At 41.3% G+C, this 15,461-nt stretch overlaps 1 protein-coding gene across 5 annotated transcripts in view; it reads left to right on the plus strand.

Moving 5' to 3' along the window:
* Nucleotides 1-12,955, plus strand: part of SLC4A1AP (solute carrier family 4 member 1 adaptor protein) — a 20,799-nt gene extending 7,844 nt beyond the window's left edge. The window contains exons 8-14 of one of the 5 annotated variants that reach the window (XM_032102775.1): nucleotides 877-1,066; nucleotides 1,886-1,997; nucleotides 2,572-2,818; nucleotides 3,583-3,657; nucleotides 4,682-4,752; nucleotides 6,915-6,987; nucleotides 11,219-12,955. In XM_032102775.1, coding sequence (XP_031958666.1) covers nucleotides 877-1,066; nucleotides 1,886-1,997; nucleotides 2,572-2,818; nucleotides 3,583-3,657; nucleotides 4,682-4,752; nucleotides 6,915-6,987; nucleotides 11,219-11,229 — 779 coding nt within the window. In that variant the 3' untranslated portion in view covers nucleotides 11,230-12,955. Of the gene's footprint in view, nucleotides 1-876; nucleotides 1,067-1,885; nucleotides 1,998-2,571; nucleotides 2,819-3,582; nucleotides 3,658-4,681; nucleotides 4,753-6,914; nucleotides 6,988-8,162; nucleotides 8,611-11,218 lie in introns of those variants that run through there. The other 4 variants (XM_032102774.1, XM_032102778.1, XM_032102777.1 and 1 more) reach the window with 4 other exon arrangements.
* Nucleotides 12,956-15,461: the final 2,506 nt, after the last annotated feature.

Here is a 15,461-nt window from a genome sequence, read left to right on the forward strand (position 1 = left end):
TTTAATATTAAAAGGCAGAAAACTATCTGTCAAAAGACTTGTTAAAATTCTGGCAAGAACATTCTTCTTTGTTTGCCTCCAGGTTATCTTTGAATACCATATAACAACTTCTGAAGCACTGTTCAAGCCAAAGAAAGGCATTTTTCTGGATCTTTTTGTTTGGTTATTTTAAATCCAGGTGTTAGAAGTCTGTATTTATTTTTCTTAGTCATTAGAGATTTAGTTTTACCTCCTGAGTTTTATTTTAATTAGTCAAATATGCAAAAAATTATTAATATTTTGAAATTAATTGGAGTAGGAAGACTGTCATTATTCTTTTTCAAGTTCAAAGCAGTTTTCTTGCAGAAAATCTAGTCACAACAAAGGTAAGTTCTGTGTGATTGGCCTAATGCGTTAAATTGGTTTTGTATGCACCTTTTCAGGGGTAGAAGGTGGCGTTGATTGATTTTGAACTTTGCAAATGTTATGACATAAATATTCCAGGAAAGTCAAAATCGGATTCCCTATGCAGTGGTGTAGGTTTTCTTGTGACTGAGATTATTTAACTTTGTGACTACAAAAAAACCCCTAAGCCACCTTTTCAGGGAGAGCAGATCTAGAAGTGAGATGTACAACCAGGAATAATGCTCACAAAGAAACATTCAGTTTTAAAAGAGGCCTTGTTAGGTAAGTGAATTAAAGTTTCCTTTCAGGCTTTTGTTGGAGAAATGCTTTCATCTTTCCAGGCCTAACAACCTCCGTTATTTCACTATTCAACAGAAACTCACTGAGAGGATAGTTGTTCCTGTGTACCTTATTCTCTAAAGGCAGGACCTGATGGCTACAGTTCTTATCTCCCCACCATAACATTATGTCTCTCCCCTTTATCTTGCCTAGTCCAGTCCCATCCAGCAGCTCAAGATTCCTTGGATGAATTCATGACCGAAATAAAATCAGGAGGCACCTTAGATAGCGTGGCACGAAAGAAGCTTCACTTGCGGTCGTTTGAACTGAAGAAAGAGCAGCAGAGACTGAAAGGGTTAATAAAGCTTGTCAAGCCTGCAGAACTGCCTGAGCTGAAGCCCCAGTAAGTCTTGGTGAAAACATAAAACGATTCCTTTTCCCTTTATTGTTATCCATGGGCAGCTGTGCAAGCCCAGTAAATAGACAGCTTTCCAATCACAAAAGCAGGACAGCCTTCCAGACTACCTGGCTCATCTCTTTAAGGAACTGCTGTGCCTCTGGGCTATTGCAGCATCCATGGCTGAGGGGAATGCACAACACTGGAGTAAGACCAGCCCAAGCTGGCAGGATGACACGGGTAAGGGACTGGAAGCATAGTGTTAGCTTCTTTAACTTTTTTCCCAACCTGCATCCAAAAGGAACTGAAGAATTTTACAGGTATTATATACAACATGAAACCCACTTTCACTCTGTGAAATGTATTTGGAAGTCAAATGTAGTGGCTGTTCAACTACTGCCTAGCAGCACCACTGCAGTTTGAGAGGGTGTGTGCTGGGTTCATTATTTGCTAACGGCAGCTTGATTAGAGGTTAATTACTTAATTCGTTTAAATTGAGGTTTGGCCTCCAAGTGTGGTTTTATATATAAATATGTGTGTATGTATGCATGCAGTTGAATTTAAGGGAGTCTGTGTGATACAGAAGGTTTTCTCCTTGTTTATTTTTTGCTTCCTGTTATGGCACATATCTGGATCCTACAACATATATGTAGGATGGAGGAGTCCTCTCTTGCAGCTTCCTCCTTGGATGGTGCAAGTGGAAGAGAAATAAAAAGATTTTTTGTATATCCACTTCTCATAGGCAGACTTTTTTTTTGCATTTGTCTACATAAGATTTGTTTGATACTTTGTATACTGTTTTCCTTTGTGTCTAATTTTTATTAGGGGTGGGAGTTACAGTCTGAATGCAGAGAACAAGCCTAAAAAGATGAACCTGCCTCTCTTCGGTGCAATGAAAGGGGGGAGCAAATTCAAACTGAAAACTGGAAGCCTAGGCGTAAGTTGGACTTTAAGTGTTGCAAGTCAGTGGCTGTTTGTGGGACACCTTCTCAGGCTGTGGAGGCTGTAGGTGGCAACTGTGTCTTCTCACACACATGGAAATAGCATGGAGATCCAGCCTGTGGCAGTGGGAGGTGCATGGACAACGAGCAGTGGTGTTGGAGCAGTTGCCATTCTGTGTCCTTGTACAGCCAGTTTCCTGGGGCACAGCTGTGGTCAAAAGGCAGTGGACAAATAGAGACAGTCTGAGGGCATCAGGTTGAACCAGTGCTCTACTTCAACAGCTGGTCCTTTTCTTGTTCTCTGTCTTGATAACCAGGATCACATCCACAATTGATTCAGTTTCCAGTGTCCCTCTTATGAAAAGACTGTACTTCTTGTTTATGGTCTGGATGTATTTTTTCATCTTCCATCTCTACGAATAACTTTTCCTTAAAACCTAACTATTTGTCATCCTGAGAGTGTTTCCTTACCAGCTGTCTCTGACAGTAGTGTGTGTGCTTTCTCCTGTAATGAGTATCTGTGACAGCTGCCTCTTTCTTGGCACTGATGCACAAGTCTTTGTCTTGCAGAAGTTGCCTGTTAAGCGTCCAGACATCCCTGAAAGCTTGTTAAAAACAAAAGATGATGGACCGGAGGAGGAGGAGGAGGAGGAGGAGGAAGAGGAAGAAATGGAAGAGCAGCAAGAAGCAGATGCGGTAAACAGCAGAGTATCAAACCTGGAAATTAAAATGACAACAGAGAAAGAAACAGGAAAAGAAAGTCTTGCTCCTGATGGCTCTCCTTGCAATAACAAGAATCTAGAATCCCTTCAGGATGGTAAACTGTTGTTTCTGATTTTTTCAGTAATGAAGATGAGTCTGTTACTGCTGATTTTTTAAGAGCTATGTGAATCAGATGTTTGAGTCACAGGTTCTCCAGCCTGTTTCTTTTCCATAGTTTTTTTGCCATGAGTTCAGAGTCTGTGTGGCAGCAGCTGAGTATCACATGGTTCTAGCTGAAACTCTGCTTGGCAGTCAGTGTTTCATGCTTTTTGGTAAAATAGAGTAAATCTCCTGGATGTAAGAAAGTCCTATTTTGTTAAGCCCTGTTTCCATTAAATTGATTGTCCAAATGAAAACAACTGCAATGTTTTGTTGGCAGTAAAAGTGACATAATAAGAAAACAAATGTCTGTGCAAAATTTCAGATCCATTTGTAAGGAGGTAAAACAATTTCAAAAGTGGTAATGGAAAGGTATCTTTGAGGTATCTCCAATCCCTCCTTTTCTGTATCAGCCTGATGCATTTGAAAACTGAGTAATGATGTTTCTCATTGAACAATATTTTTGATAACAGAAAGCTAGGTCTAGCTTCTTGGCTTAATGCTGGACAGGTTGCTGCTGAAAAGTGTTCTAACAGATCACAGAATTTTCTTTATTGTATTGCAATGGACTTGGTGGATGAAATAATTGGGAAGACTTTTGAGAGTTCTCCCTGAGACAAATGTAGCAAAGAGTTCCCTTCTGCACTTGGTCTCAGGGATGCAATCTGCTCATTCAAGTTACTGCAGTGCCCACCGAGCTCTTTCTTTTTTCTGTTACAGGCGTTGATTTTCTGCCTGAGCCAAAGGTACTGAGGAATGAATCTCAGACAGGACCCTCACAAGAGAAATCCCAAGGTGAACAGTACAATACAGACCATTTTGTAGTACCATGTGGGTTTAGAAACTGACTAAAGGGCTTACTGTCTAATGTGGGTCAAAGGAAACTGAGCCTAATCTAGAGCCTAAAGAATCTAGAATTGAACTGAAAGATTGTGTTTTGCTTGGGAAGTGGTAAGTGTATGGTAAAGACAAGTCACTTCCACTACAGTTCTCCTTGCTTTTCATAGTCATTAATTGCTTTGAGATCCTTTGTTTTAAAAAAAACAGTGTGAGAACAAGAATTAATTTAGGAGAATATGATGATGCTTTTTACTCCCTTATTCTTTTGCACTAGCTCTTAACGCTACAGGAGGACAGAACTTCCTTTTATAAAGTGACAAATGCTACATAACACATTAGGTAATAGTCTGCTAGTGACCTTGATGATGCCTCTGCATGTATGCACAAATATCAGAGCTTCAAAATGAAGAATGTTGGGTGTACATGGTGGAGATTTTTAAGACCTTTCTATTTTTTCATAACTCAGACTCCTAAGAATCTATCCTCATCATCTCACCCATACACTTAAGCCATGAGAGTATCAATATTTCAGAGACGAAGTGGAAGAAAACCAAAGAATTCTTCTCACCCATCAACTCTGAAGTTTGGTGTTTGTTTTGTTGGGGTTTTTTTAAAGCAAATTAGTCCTGCACATTTCCTACTCGTTCCTTTCTAAATCAATCACTGCAGGGATTACAGATAGTGTCTTTTAGAAAATAAACATCTGCCATTAACTAAAGTTAACATTACGGAATCACTAGTAGAGGATCTTACTAAACTGCATTCAGTTACATGACTGACAGTGTATTTAACATAAGTTAAATCTAGGAAAAACAGTAAGATGTGCAGCAATATTTTTCTTAAGTATGAATTGTGGTGCAGTGAGATATCTTGGATTTCCTTATGGATGTATTAATTTCTATGTGAACTTCCTGTAAGTTCATTTCTGTAGAATTGGTCATTTGTGCTGTGTCATAAAACAAATCTGCTTTCTTCCCAGCATCCAAGGTAGTAAATAAGGAACCTGAAGAGACATCTGAGAAAGTTAAGAAAGTCCATAGCTCAAGCAAGGTCAGTTATGACACTATGACTCCTGCAGCTTGAGAGAAAATAATTTCTAGGCCTTTTTTTTAGTGAAATAGTAACAATTTGATGGACTCTAACTTGGTGATAATAGTGATTCTCTGCTTGACTAAGACCCAAATGTAGAACTATATTCTGCTATTGAACACAGATTGTGGAGTCTTTGAAAAGGCAAAGCACAGCATTTCAGACATGCTAGAGGTTCTCTGTTCAATCACAAAAGTTATTTTTTTCACCTTTTCACTTGGCACTTACTAATTGCTGCTTCTCCGGTATCACAAGTGTTATAGCACATAGGTTCTCTCCAGGCTTTGAAATGTCAATGCAAAGTTTTCCTTGGAGAGTAGCCTGGGAAATACATATTGGCTTACACAGAACACTCTGTACTAAAGCTGCAGTTAGTCTGTATCAAACCTCATCCTTCTCTGTAAGATGGGAAAAGAGATGAGTCTAAGAGATTAATGTCTTTTGCAACCAAGATGTCCCTGAATTTGAGTGGATGTACCAGGTAATGTTTCTCCTGTGCATAAGATTTGTATTAAAATGTAAAGTATATGAGCTTTGCACATTTTGGGACTCAGTCAATTGTCTCCTTCCTGGAGCTGGGAAGGATCTTCTCTGACAGCCTAATGATTATTGTGAGGCTCTTCTCTTTAGAGGGCATCCCACCCTTCTGCTGACTGCTATCCCACCCTTCTGCTGACTGCAATCAGAGGAGATGACTCTACTTGGTGGACCATGAGTTCTGACCACTGGGGCAGTTTCTTTGTAGGGACCATCTAATTTTAGCCCTGCAGCACTTACTGAACCTCAGTTCCCTGCATCCTGTGTGTGCTGACTGCTGCCTTGTTAGTCCTGGCAGAGGACCCAGGGATTGGGTAGGCACAGTCCTCAGAACTGTCTTTTGTTGCTGGCCTTGCTAAAGATGCTAGAGAAATCAAGAGTATATTTATAGTGGTAAAGCTCAATTTTTACCACTTTTATGAATATGGGAGGACAAGGCAGTTTTTCATGCTGAGGCAGTCAAGTCAGCACCTCTCATCAGCAGAGAGTTTGCTCTAACACTGAGCATTCTCCAAATGCCAGATGTATTAGATGTATTCCTTCTCCCATCACAAATCACTTTTTCCACATGCTGTCTCTGCCTTTGGACTCAGATCTTGCATGGAAAGTATCAACCAGAAGTCAGCTTTTTCTTTTTTTTGTAATATTTCAATAACTTTGAATCATGTAAAACTGGAAAAACAATTTTCAAGTGATTGTTCACAAGCCAGATTTAAAAGCTGTGCAACTCTGCAGTCTCATGTTTTGGAAAACATTAGTCTTCTAAAAAAGCTGTTTTAGATGTTAATTTGGGGAAGAAAAGTTTTTGAGGGAATGAAAATTTGCTTCAACTGCATAACTTGAGATTGTGTAATGATACTACAGAGTAATGCAAATCAGTGCTGAGTAACTTGGCGTTATTCTGAGCTTTTAAGTCTTGCACTCTACAGTTGTATGATTTTTTTACCTGTAGTTGTTGAAAACAGAAGTTGTTGAGAAAATGATGCTGATGTGGCAAAACTTAAAAATCTAGGGACAAACAGATACTGCTATGTCAACAACTGCATTGCAAGTGACCTGTTTTCGTTTGCTTTAACATTTCAAGACGCCAGTGAGACCTGAAAAAATTCTTTTCTTTTTGAAAACAAAGCTGTCCTTATATAACAGCTGAACTTTTATAAATTCCAGTTTGAAAGTCACCTTAAACCCTAAGTTTTCAGTGGCATTGTGCATTGAAATCAGTAAAGCACTTATTGAAAATCCTACTCTAAAGCCTTCCCCTGCATAAAGAAATCCTATGTCAAATGATACCACCAAACATTAGGTTTATACTGTCCTGAAGTGAACAGGTTCTGTTTTGAGGGGGAAATTGGGCTGGATGACCTCCAGAGGTCCCTGCTAACCAGCATTTCTGCTAGTCTGTGACTAATAGAAATGAACTGGGTCTCTTTGAGGGTTTGATGTTTCTTTTGTATTACTGTTTTCATCCCTGACTCTTGTAGAAATAACCCTCTCAGTATTTGTCTCTGAATTAATGAGAGGTTTAGTGGCTGTGACACATTGGTGGAGGAGTGCAGCACCTTAAAAAATCTTCACTCTCTTCGCAGGTCCAACAACCTTTTTTTTCCTCACAGTACCCGGATGATGACCCAGACTACTGCATATGGATTCCTCCTGCAGGTATCAACCATTTCCTTACTGGTTTTAGTCTCATAACTCAGGAATCTTCCTAATAAGTTGTCAGGATGTTCTTGTAAACCCTTGAGAAAAAGCTAATTCAGGAATACTTCACCCAGAACCTGACGTTTTGTGGCATATTATGCCCCATGTTTGTTGTATGGTCATGCAAGTCCTGCAGTGAAATACAGACCATATCTGTAGTAGCTTCATGGCAATGGAGAGATACACCTGAAGTTTGTTTTTCAGTTTTGTAACACCTCAGAGAGCTAACTGCATTCACACATGGTGGTATGATGATCTAGTTGAAAGACAAGCTCAAACCTTCCCTAGGGATAAATGCTCCAGCAATTTTAGTATTCTCAGTTTTCACTGAAGTCTGTGAAATCCAAAAATGCTTCTTTGCGGGTTTTTTGCAAAAACATTGGAATACAAACACATTTGTTTTGGCGAAAAGTCTTGATAATGCTTTGGTGAAGGCACTGAATAATTGATACACTCATCCAACATATGTTAAACTTGAATAATTTTTTTTTTTTAGTTCCAGGGTTTTTTTAGCTAGGTGAAGTTACTCTTAAACAGGGTAATGAATGTTCAGTTCCTCTAAAATAGAAAACTCATTTTCATGCATTGAGGTTTTCAGAGTAAGTTCAAAGCTTAGCCTTCACTTCATAAATTCATTACTATAATTTTTGTAAGGCTGTTGCAAGGTTATAGAAATAAGAATAAATTTCACTGAAGAAAACTGTAATTTAGTGAATCATGCTTCAATGAAAAGACTGCACATCTCTGGCATATGAATCCACAGGAACAGAATACTGGATTCAGGTCTGATCTGGGATAGTTAAGCAATCTGTGTCCATAAGAGGAGCTCTGTTTTCTATCTCTGCCTGCTAATAAATAGTAAAATGTTCCTTCTAGCTGTCGTTATGAGGACTCCAGAAAAAAAACCCAAACAAAACAACCACAAAACCAGGAGTACCTGATGTAATCTTGACACTTAGTAAAATTGAAATGAACTGTAAGTGTAAATCAAAAGACACATTGCAATATGCAGCCTTTTTATCCTCTGTGCTTGTATGCCTGGTGTTATCTAGAGACTATTTCATACAGGGATACACGTTTCTCTTAGATGAGGGGATAAAGGAATAATGCAACTCTTCCTCTTTGTCCATTAGGTCAAAGTGGTGATGGCAAGACTCATCTCAATGAAAAATATGGCTATTAAGCGTCCAGTGCCCCAGAGTACATCTGAGGCTTGAAGGAACACTCTCTGCTTTGGTCTCTTTAACTACACGTGAAGTGAGGGATAAGAGACTTGGGTTTTCAAATGCTGTTTCAAATTCAAGGGCATCAGCAGCTGCTCTGGCTCTTAGCTCTCCATGTGTGTCCTCTGTTTGTCTTCCAGATACTTTTTTAAAGTAAAAGCCCACACATTCTTCTGCCTCTTCTTTCACTTTTAGCCTTGTTTGTTGTTTGTTTTTTGTTTGGCTTGAAACTGTAGGTTCATTTTTCCTTTTGTAAATAAAAGTAGACAAAAATGTTAAAAGAATACACATCTGTATACTTACAGGCTTGATAAAATTTATTCATGTTGGGTTTATGCAATTAAAATAAGAAACACTACGGTTTGTTTCTGTGGCTGCTGTTTGAAAATACTGTCATGGTAAACACCACTTAAAACTTGAGGGTACTTTTTTTTCCTTTCCTATGGAAAAAAAAAAAATTTCTGTTTTGCAAAGGAAATTGTTTTCATTTCTTCCTCGTGCAGCTGTTGGAATACCTGGTATGGAGTGGACAGGAAATGGTGAGTGTACAATGTTATAAAGGTCCAGCAATGCCAAAGAACTGAAGAGGCTGGCACTGCTTATCTTGAGTCAGGGAGTAACAGAAGAAACAGATGGAAGGATATCCTGGGAAAGCCTGTAATGAAGTGTGTTCTTCTCGTGTTGCAACATGAGCAAAGTGCCATCTTGGTGCAGTTCAAGGCATGCTTGCTCTTGGCTTATCACTAATATCGTTTTGAATGTCTGTGTGATTAGGCTATGAAATTCTTTGCCATCAAAAATTGTTCAAGACACAAATGAAGTTAGGTTCAAAGAGCAAACAGGCATCTTTATAGAGAGGTGACAAGTGGAAGCTTCTTGGAAGCTCCTAGTGTTTTCCCTGTACCCCAGGGTCCATTGGTGCAGGCAGTTCCCCCCCCCCCCCCAGCAAGGGCAACCTCCTCATGGCAGTGTGAATGGAAGTAATCAAACAAGCAAAGGGCAAGTCCATGTTCCCCAACCTTCTGAGCCTGCACATCAAGTCCTCTTTGGGGTGGGGGGGAGTTGAAGAGACCAAGGGAGTGTGAGTAAGCTGGAGTGTGCCCTAGGGCTATGGAGTCCTGCAAGGAGGCCAGCAAGGGACTGCCAGGACCCTGGGAGCACTGCCCGACCTTCCTGTCCTTGCCCAGCCCCTCTGGGCTCGGACAGAAAAATGAATCTCTTTTGTTTGTTGCAGTTCAAGTCCAGCTTTGAATTTCTAAGCAGCACTTGGGACCTGTAGCCTCCAGCTCAGTAACACGGCCATCACTCATCAGCTCACCTAAATAAATAATCTTTGTCTGGGAGAATCCCCTGGGTGACTCAGGATTGTCCCAGAGCCTGTGCTGTGGTAAAGGCATGGTCATGCAGGATGTCTGAGGTTTTAAATGGCTGTAGGCACAACCATACAGGGGCAAGGAAAACTGTAGAAATTGCAGTCTTGCAAATCAAGGACACACATCCTTTGGTGTGCTTCCACCAGCCAGTGGCTGCATCCTCATGGACAAATCACAGGAGGGCACGTTAGAAGCTGGGGTGAAGGGATAACCATACAACTCCTTACTTAACAAGCTCAAGCTACAAAACAGCATCTTTCTGCCTGTAATCCTCAGCATATGTAGCAGGGTTTTGTCTGCATGTGCACACCAGGCTGGGCAGCCTAAAGCTTCCTGCTTCTGGCAGAGGCATATCTTTATGTAATGCAAGGAAAGGCTGTTGCCTCTCTATTCAAAATGCCAGACCTCATGGGTTTCACAGCTGTAGCCCTTCCCCAGAACCTTGTCCGGTTCCAGGGTATACCAGGCAACTGCAAGGGACTTCTATTCAGCAGCAGCAAGCCTGCCAGGTTTCAGACAGGGAAAATAACAATTTTCCATTTATGCTCATGAGAAGCACTAGGGAAAAGAGCCCATGTAAGTACACCTTTATTTTTACCAGTCTAAAGTAGGTGGTCAGTGTATCTTTTCATCAGGGGCTGCTTTGTAGTACAGACAAATGGCATTGACCTGCTGCCAGAAAACACATCTCTGGGGATAAGGGCCTGGACAGTTTGGTCCTGGCTAAGACCATGAGCTCCCCATCTGTTTCTTTTCATAGCAGCTCACTTGTGCTCCCATCTGGATCTGATGGTAAACCCTGCTTTCATTAGGCCATCCATCTTTCATTTGATTGTGTAACATGAACACCCAAAGGTTGTCCCCACTGGATGGTTCCAGTCATTTTCATGGTGGCATTCAATAAAACCATGGAAAAAGCACCCATTATATTTGAAAGTTGTTGTCCTCCCATTGCTGATCACTTTGCCACCCCAGAAGCAGTTTCTCACTTGATACCCAACAGCTGTGCAATGCATGACAGGTTTGAATATTCTCCTTTTGGGCCAGGTACGTATGTCATTTGTCAAATACCTTTTTCCTCCAATAAGAGCTATAAACCAGTACATGGACATGGGAGTAGAGGTCACCATATTACACAGAAAGGGCTCTACAAAGCAATAAAGCTTCACCTTTTCATCACTTTCTTTCTCATCCACTGTGTGACAGGCCATCACCATAATCATCTCTCTGTATGATCTGCAGGCCTCCCTCCAAATTTTTACATCTTGCTGGCAATAGTAGCTCAGCTCTTCCTGCAAGTCAAAGATCTCCTGATGGTCTGTGTGCATGTCAAGAATTGCTTTTTTTTCCTTAGGCACCACACTGTGCACCCTCTAATAATCCCCTTGTGGAAGAGGGCCTATGTAACTCTGATTTTAAACAGTGCTGAAAAAATGGAGGAAATAACTTTTGTAGCCCTTGACACCCACAACTTAGGGAAGACTGCTTAGTTTCATGACTAAAAAATGTAAAGAGTCTATGAAAATGAAAATTCTGCTTGCATATCAGTTTAACACCCTGGGTAATTAATTGCAGACGTGTTTTTTCTTTCAGAAGCTGGCTGACAGCGGAGCAGCCATTATAGCCTCTGGCCTTAGAGAAGCGCAGCCCTGAAACTTGTGTCATTAAGCAGCTGACTAAAGTCCACGTGTCTCCTTAAGCTCTCATTCACCTTCAATTTTCCTTTGGACTCCTTCATCCCATGGGGCATCTGGCACTAACTCCACGGCAAAAATGTGCGGTTTCCTGATGGTTTGCAAGGTCATTTTTTTCTAGATGACTTGGTGACTTTGGCCCAGCACTGCTGCATTTTCTCTCCAATTCTTCCGAAAGCACAGATTACAGCAAACAACCTCCAGATGGAGCTCACGATGCACAGACCTCACCCCACCTGATGTGTCCTCCGACCCAAGGAGGAATCCCGGCTGTACCCGGGTACCTGTGGTTATGGTGCCTGAAGGATGCTTCCTCTTACTTATCTAAGGAAAACTGAAGCTACATGTAACACTCCACTTTTTAGAACAGAAAGGAGTATTCATAAGATTCTCCAAGCATTCAAAGACGCAGAACGCCTATTTGGTTAACCCAGTCAAACTGGGTTTACAGCACTAAAAATCTCCAGGACACAGAGAGATGTCATTAACGAGCTGCCCATCCTGTAGCAGCTCGCACGCCTTGCTCCACCATTCCCAAAGTGATTGTTTAAAGCTGCTGTCTCCTGCACAGAGGGCACGATTAGCTCGTATTTTCTTTGGAACATGTGTTTACCTCATTATCATACTTACTTTCCACTGCTACAAAACTTCCAGTTCTGTATTCACCTAATAAATACTCTCAAATTTATGAGGCATCAATGCCCTAAGGCCCTTGAGCACCTAATGTTTGGGCAGCTGGCTGCGGTTCTATGCATAAAGAGTATATATTTTTGATACCTGTGTAGCATCACATTCTGCTGTTCTGAGGTACAGAATACACAGCATAGCTGTAGACTTGATATGGGGGGACATTTTTAGGTTTATTTTTTTACATTCTGAAAATGAAACGCTGTCTTAAGAGTTCTCAGTTTCATTTTCAGTGAAGTGAATGTGAGGTAAGACGCTAAAAATGTTCTTTAAGTCAAAGAAAATACCTATATATCAGCCTGATTTGCTTAATTATGCTTTTAAATTGTGGAAGTGTTTTGTTGATTGTGCAGCTGTGTGGATGTATATGCAGGTGTATGCATACTTTCAACCATGAATATATTACTTTGTTCCTCTGCTTTGACCTGTTAAACCACTTGAAACTCAAGTTTATTCTTTTGCTGGATGCAGTCTGCTGAAACTGCAGTCTTAGGGCATTTTGAGCAGCTCACCTGTTTATGCTGAGTACCTGTTTCTAATCCAGTTTCTTGTAACACCCAGAAATGAGATATGTAGGCTAAGCATGGCATATGATATGAATCCACCTGCAGGTGACTGCTCAAGGGAAATCTAATGGAGATTAGGCTCATGGAACAGCAGATCAAAACTCACCTGTGCTGGCCCAAGTGATGAGGGTGCTTGGACGATGATGAGGGTGCTCATTAGAAGGCTCACCAGCACCCCAAGACCCAAGGCAAAGAGGTTCTCTTGTTGTATGGATCATGTTTATACCCCTGCATACAATGATATACAAGGCTGAAGCATTGACCTATGGCTGATAGGCAGTGTGTGCAGTACTTTGGCTTAAATGCAATGACAAAAATCGATGTTCATGTGAATCAAAACTCTTCATACACATTGAAGGTTTTAAGAGCTGGCATGTGTAATACAAGCAGAACAGAGTTTGCTCCAAAAGGGCAGTTCCTAAAGGGAAAGATTTATCCAGTGACTTCTTAGAGTTTCTTCTGATCATTTTCTTTTCATGCAGAAGCCAGGGACTAGCAGATACCTCTTGAAGCCATCCCTTCACAAAAGCTTTCCTGATTTAACTTGATCTTGTATCTTTCTCACACCAGACTGTTTTGCTGCTACTGCTGCTTCTCTGTTCCGCTGTTGCTTTTCCTGTATATTGAATTCAGTTCAAGCTTAATTGTTTCCCATGGGACAGGACATCGTTGTGCTGAGCCTCTTTCTTTATTCCTCTTCATTCTCAAGCCCAACTCTACTTATCCATATGGCAAAACACCCCCTTCATACTTTTGTCCTGCTCTTGAGTTGCACAGGTGGTTCTGCTGGGAGTTGAACTTAACCAGAAACCAGCCTGAACCATTATTTTTTTCCATCCATCAAGCAGAAACTGAATCTGAATTTGTATTTCAAAGTTTTGAGAGGAGCCTCCAATCCCAGTGGAACCTGAAACAATTTTTTGTTTGTTTTCTTTTGGGAAAGTAGAGTGGGGCAGGGGGACACACACAGTTGTCTCCTAGCTGCTCCTTTTCTTTGGAATCTGTCACATCTTTCTTTCTGGGGGGTCCTTCAAGCACAGAACAAAGTGGACAGTATCTGTGGCTAAATCGGGTTTAGCTCCATCTTGTGCCCTTACCTCTGCCAGGAAGGGCTGGCTCCCACTGTGGCAGCTGTCCTGGGCAGGAGCTGTGTTTGCCATTCGGGCAGAACTGAGCAGGCTGCTGGGGTCTGAGCCAGCAGTATGAAGTGGCACAACACTAAACAGCTGCTGCCAAATTTCTCCCTTCTTCTTGTCCCTCATCAGAGAGGAGTCAGGGAAGAGTTGATATTTGCTCTTATGAATTTCTTCAGGCAGGAAATGGCAGAGCTGTCAGCTTGTGATGGGGTGGGACGACACTTCTTTGCAAAAAGCCAGAGGATTATTTATGTGAAATCTCATAACTCACTCATTCATACCCTTATTCCCCAACCACAAATAATCACCCCACTCCCATTACACCTCTTCAAACAGGAATTCAGGCTGCTCCATGACAGCAAGGCAGTAACATTCTAATTGCTCTTACATGTGAGGGTAACTATAATGGGGTCTGTGGTGGAAAGATGATTTATTTTCCAGTGTTGAAAGCACAGCTGTAAGTACACAGACCTTCTCTGTGCTTTCTCCTGAAACAGCTCCCTTGGCTTCTCAGGTGTCTTGCTGCAAGACAGATGAAACTGTTTTCTCCCTCCAAATTAGCAGATTTGCCTGAGAACTGTCATCTGCTCTTGCAAAGCAGTCAGACAAGGAGACATGTTGTGAAGCACTGATGCACTGCACATTCTCCTCAACTGCTCAAAACACACAGACAAGTATTAAACATTTTAGGCTCTGGCCCAAGCAGAATCAGCTACTACGATTGCACCCTGACCCACTCCCAATCTCTGACTTCCCTATGGCATTTACCTCTTCCTGCCCGACACATCCAGCAGTAAAATGTGTCCAATTTCACAGAAATGCAGCTGTACTCGGTGAGTAAAACCCTGATCTCTCTGAAAGACACTGACAGTACATTTAGGGCCTTTGTGAAGACCTTTGTTAGCCTGGTGCAACCAAATGTCTCCTCCCCCTGGAGATGGGATTGGTGTTTGGAGTGGGAGGGAGAGAGGGGAGGATGACCGGATCTCTCTTGTGTAGAAAATGGCAGAATTTAAGCTATGCGTCAAATTACTACACAAAAGCTGTCTATATACTTAGATAGGCCCCTGAAAGCAAATGGGCAGGAGATACAATCTTATTATGCCCAAAAAATTACGCTAGTTAGCTGTTGTGGCACTGGGGTAACTAAAATCCTCTTGGAATAAGCCCTGGTTGTTCTCCAAAGACAAATGTGATGTGGTCTTCTTAGGGTAAAGCATAATGGTGAGAGGTTACAGCTCTGACTGTATGATTGCTTCATGTGATAAAATGAGAACAGCATGAATAAAAAAACCTCTAACATCAATTAGGAAGAAAATTGGCTGGGAGCTCCACAGGTACAGATAGATTAATCTCCATTTACCTCTATCAGAAATAGATTCCATGCCTGTGAACACTAGTCATATATTTCTCTCTAATCATCCTTTCACAGGCTAGGTCACACCAGCTGTGGTGTGTTTGGGGACAGAACAACTATGAAATCCCAAGCAGCTTTCCCAGCAAGAAGATTATTTCACAATCAAGCAGCTTCATCATTTTTGCCTCTGTGCTGGGAGAGAGTTTGGCCTCATTCTTCTTAATGGCTCTAAGCCCAAGACATATGCAGCTATGCCCAAGCAAGTCCTTTGTCCAGCAGGATTTGATGATAGCTTATCTCCAGTCCTATAGTGCTGATCTGTGGTGGCTACATACAGAAAGAGAGGCAGAATATCTACAAACAATACTGAGTATCTAAAAACAATATTGTTATCTT

This window comes from Corvus moneduloides, chromosome 3 (assembly GCF_009650955.1).
Source record: "Corvus moneduloides isolate bCorMon1 chromosome 3, bCorMon1.pri, whole genome shotgun sequence".
NCBI classification, from domain to species: Eukaryota; Metazoa; Chordata; class Aves; order Passeriformes; family Corvidae; genus Corvus; species Corvus moneduloides.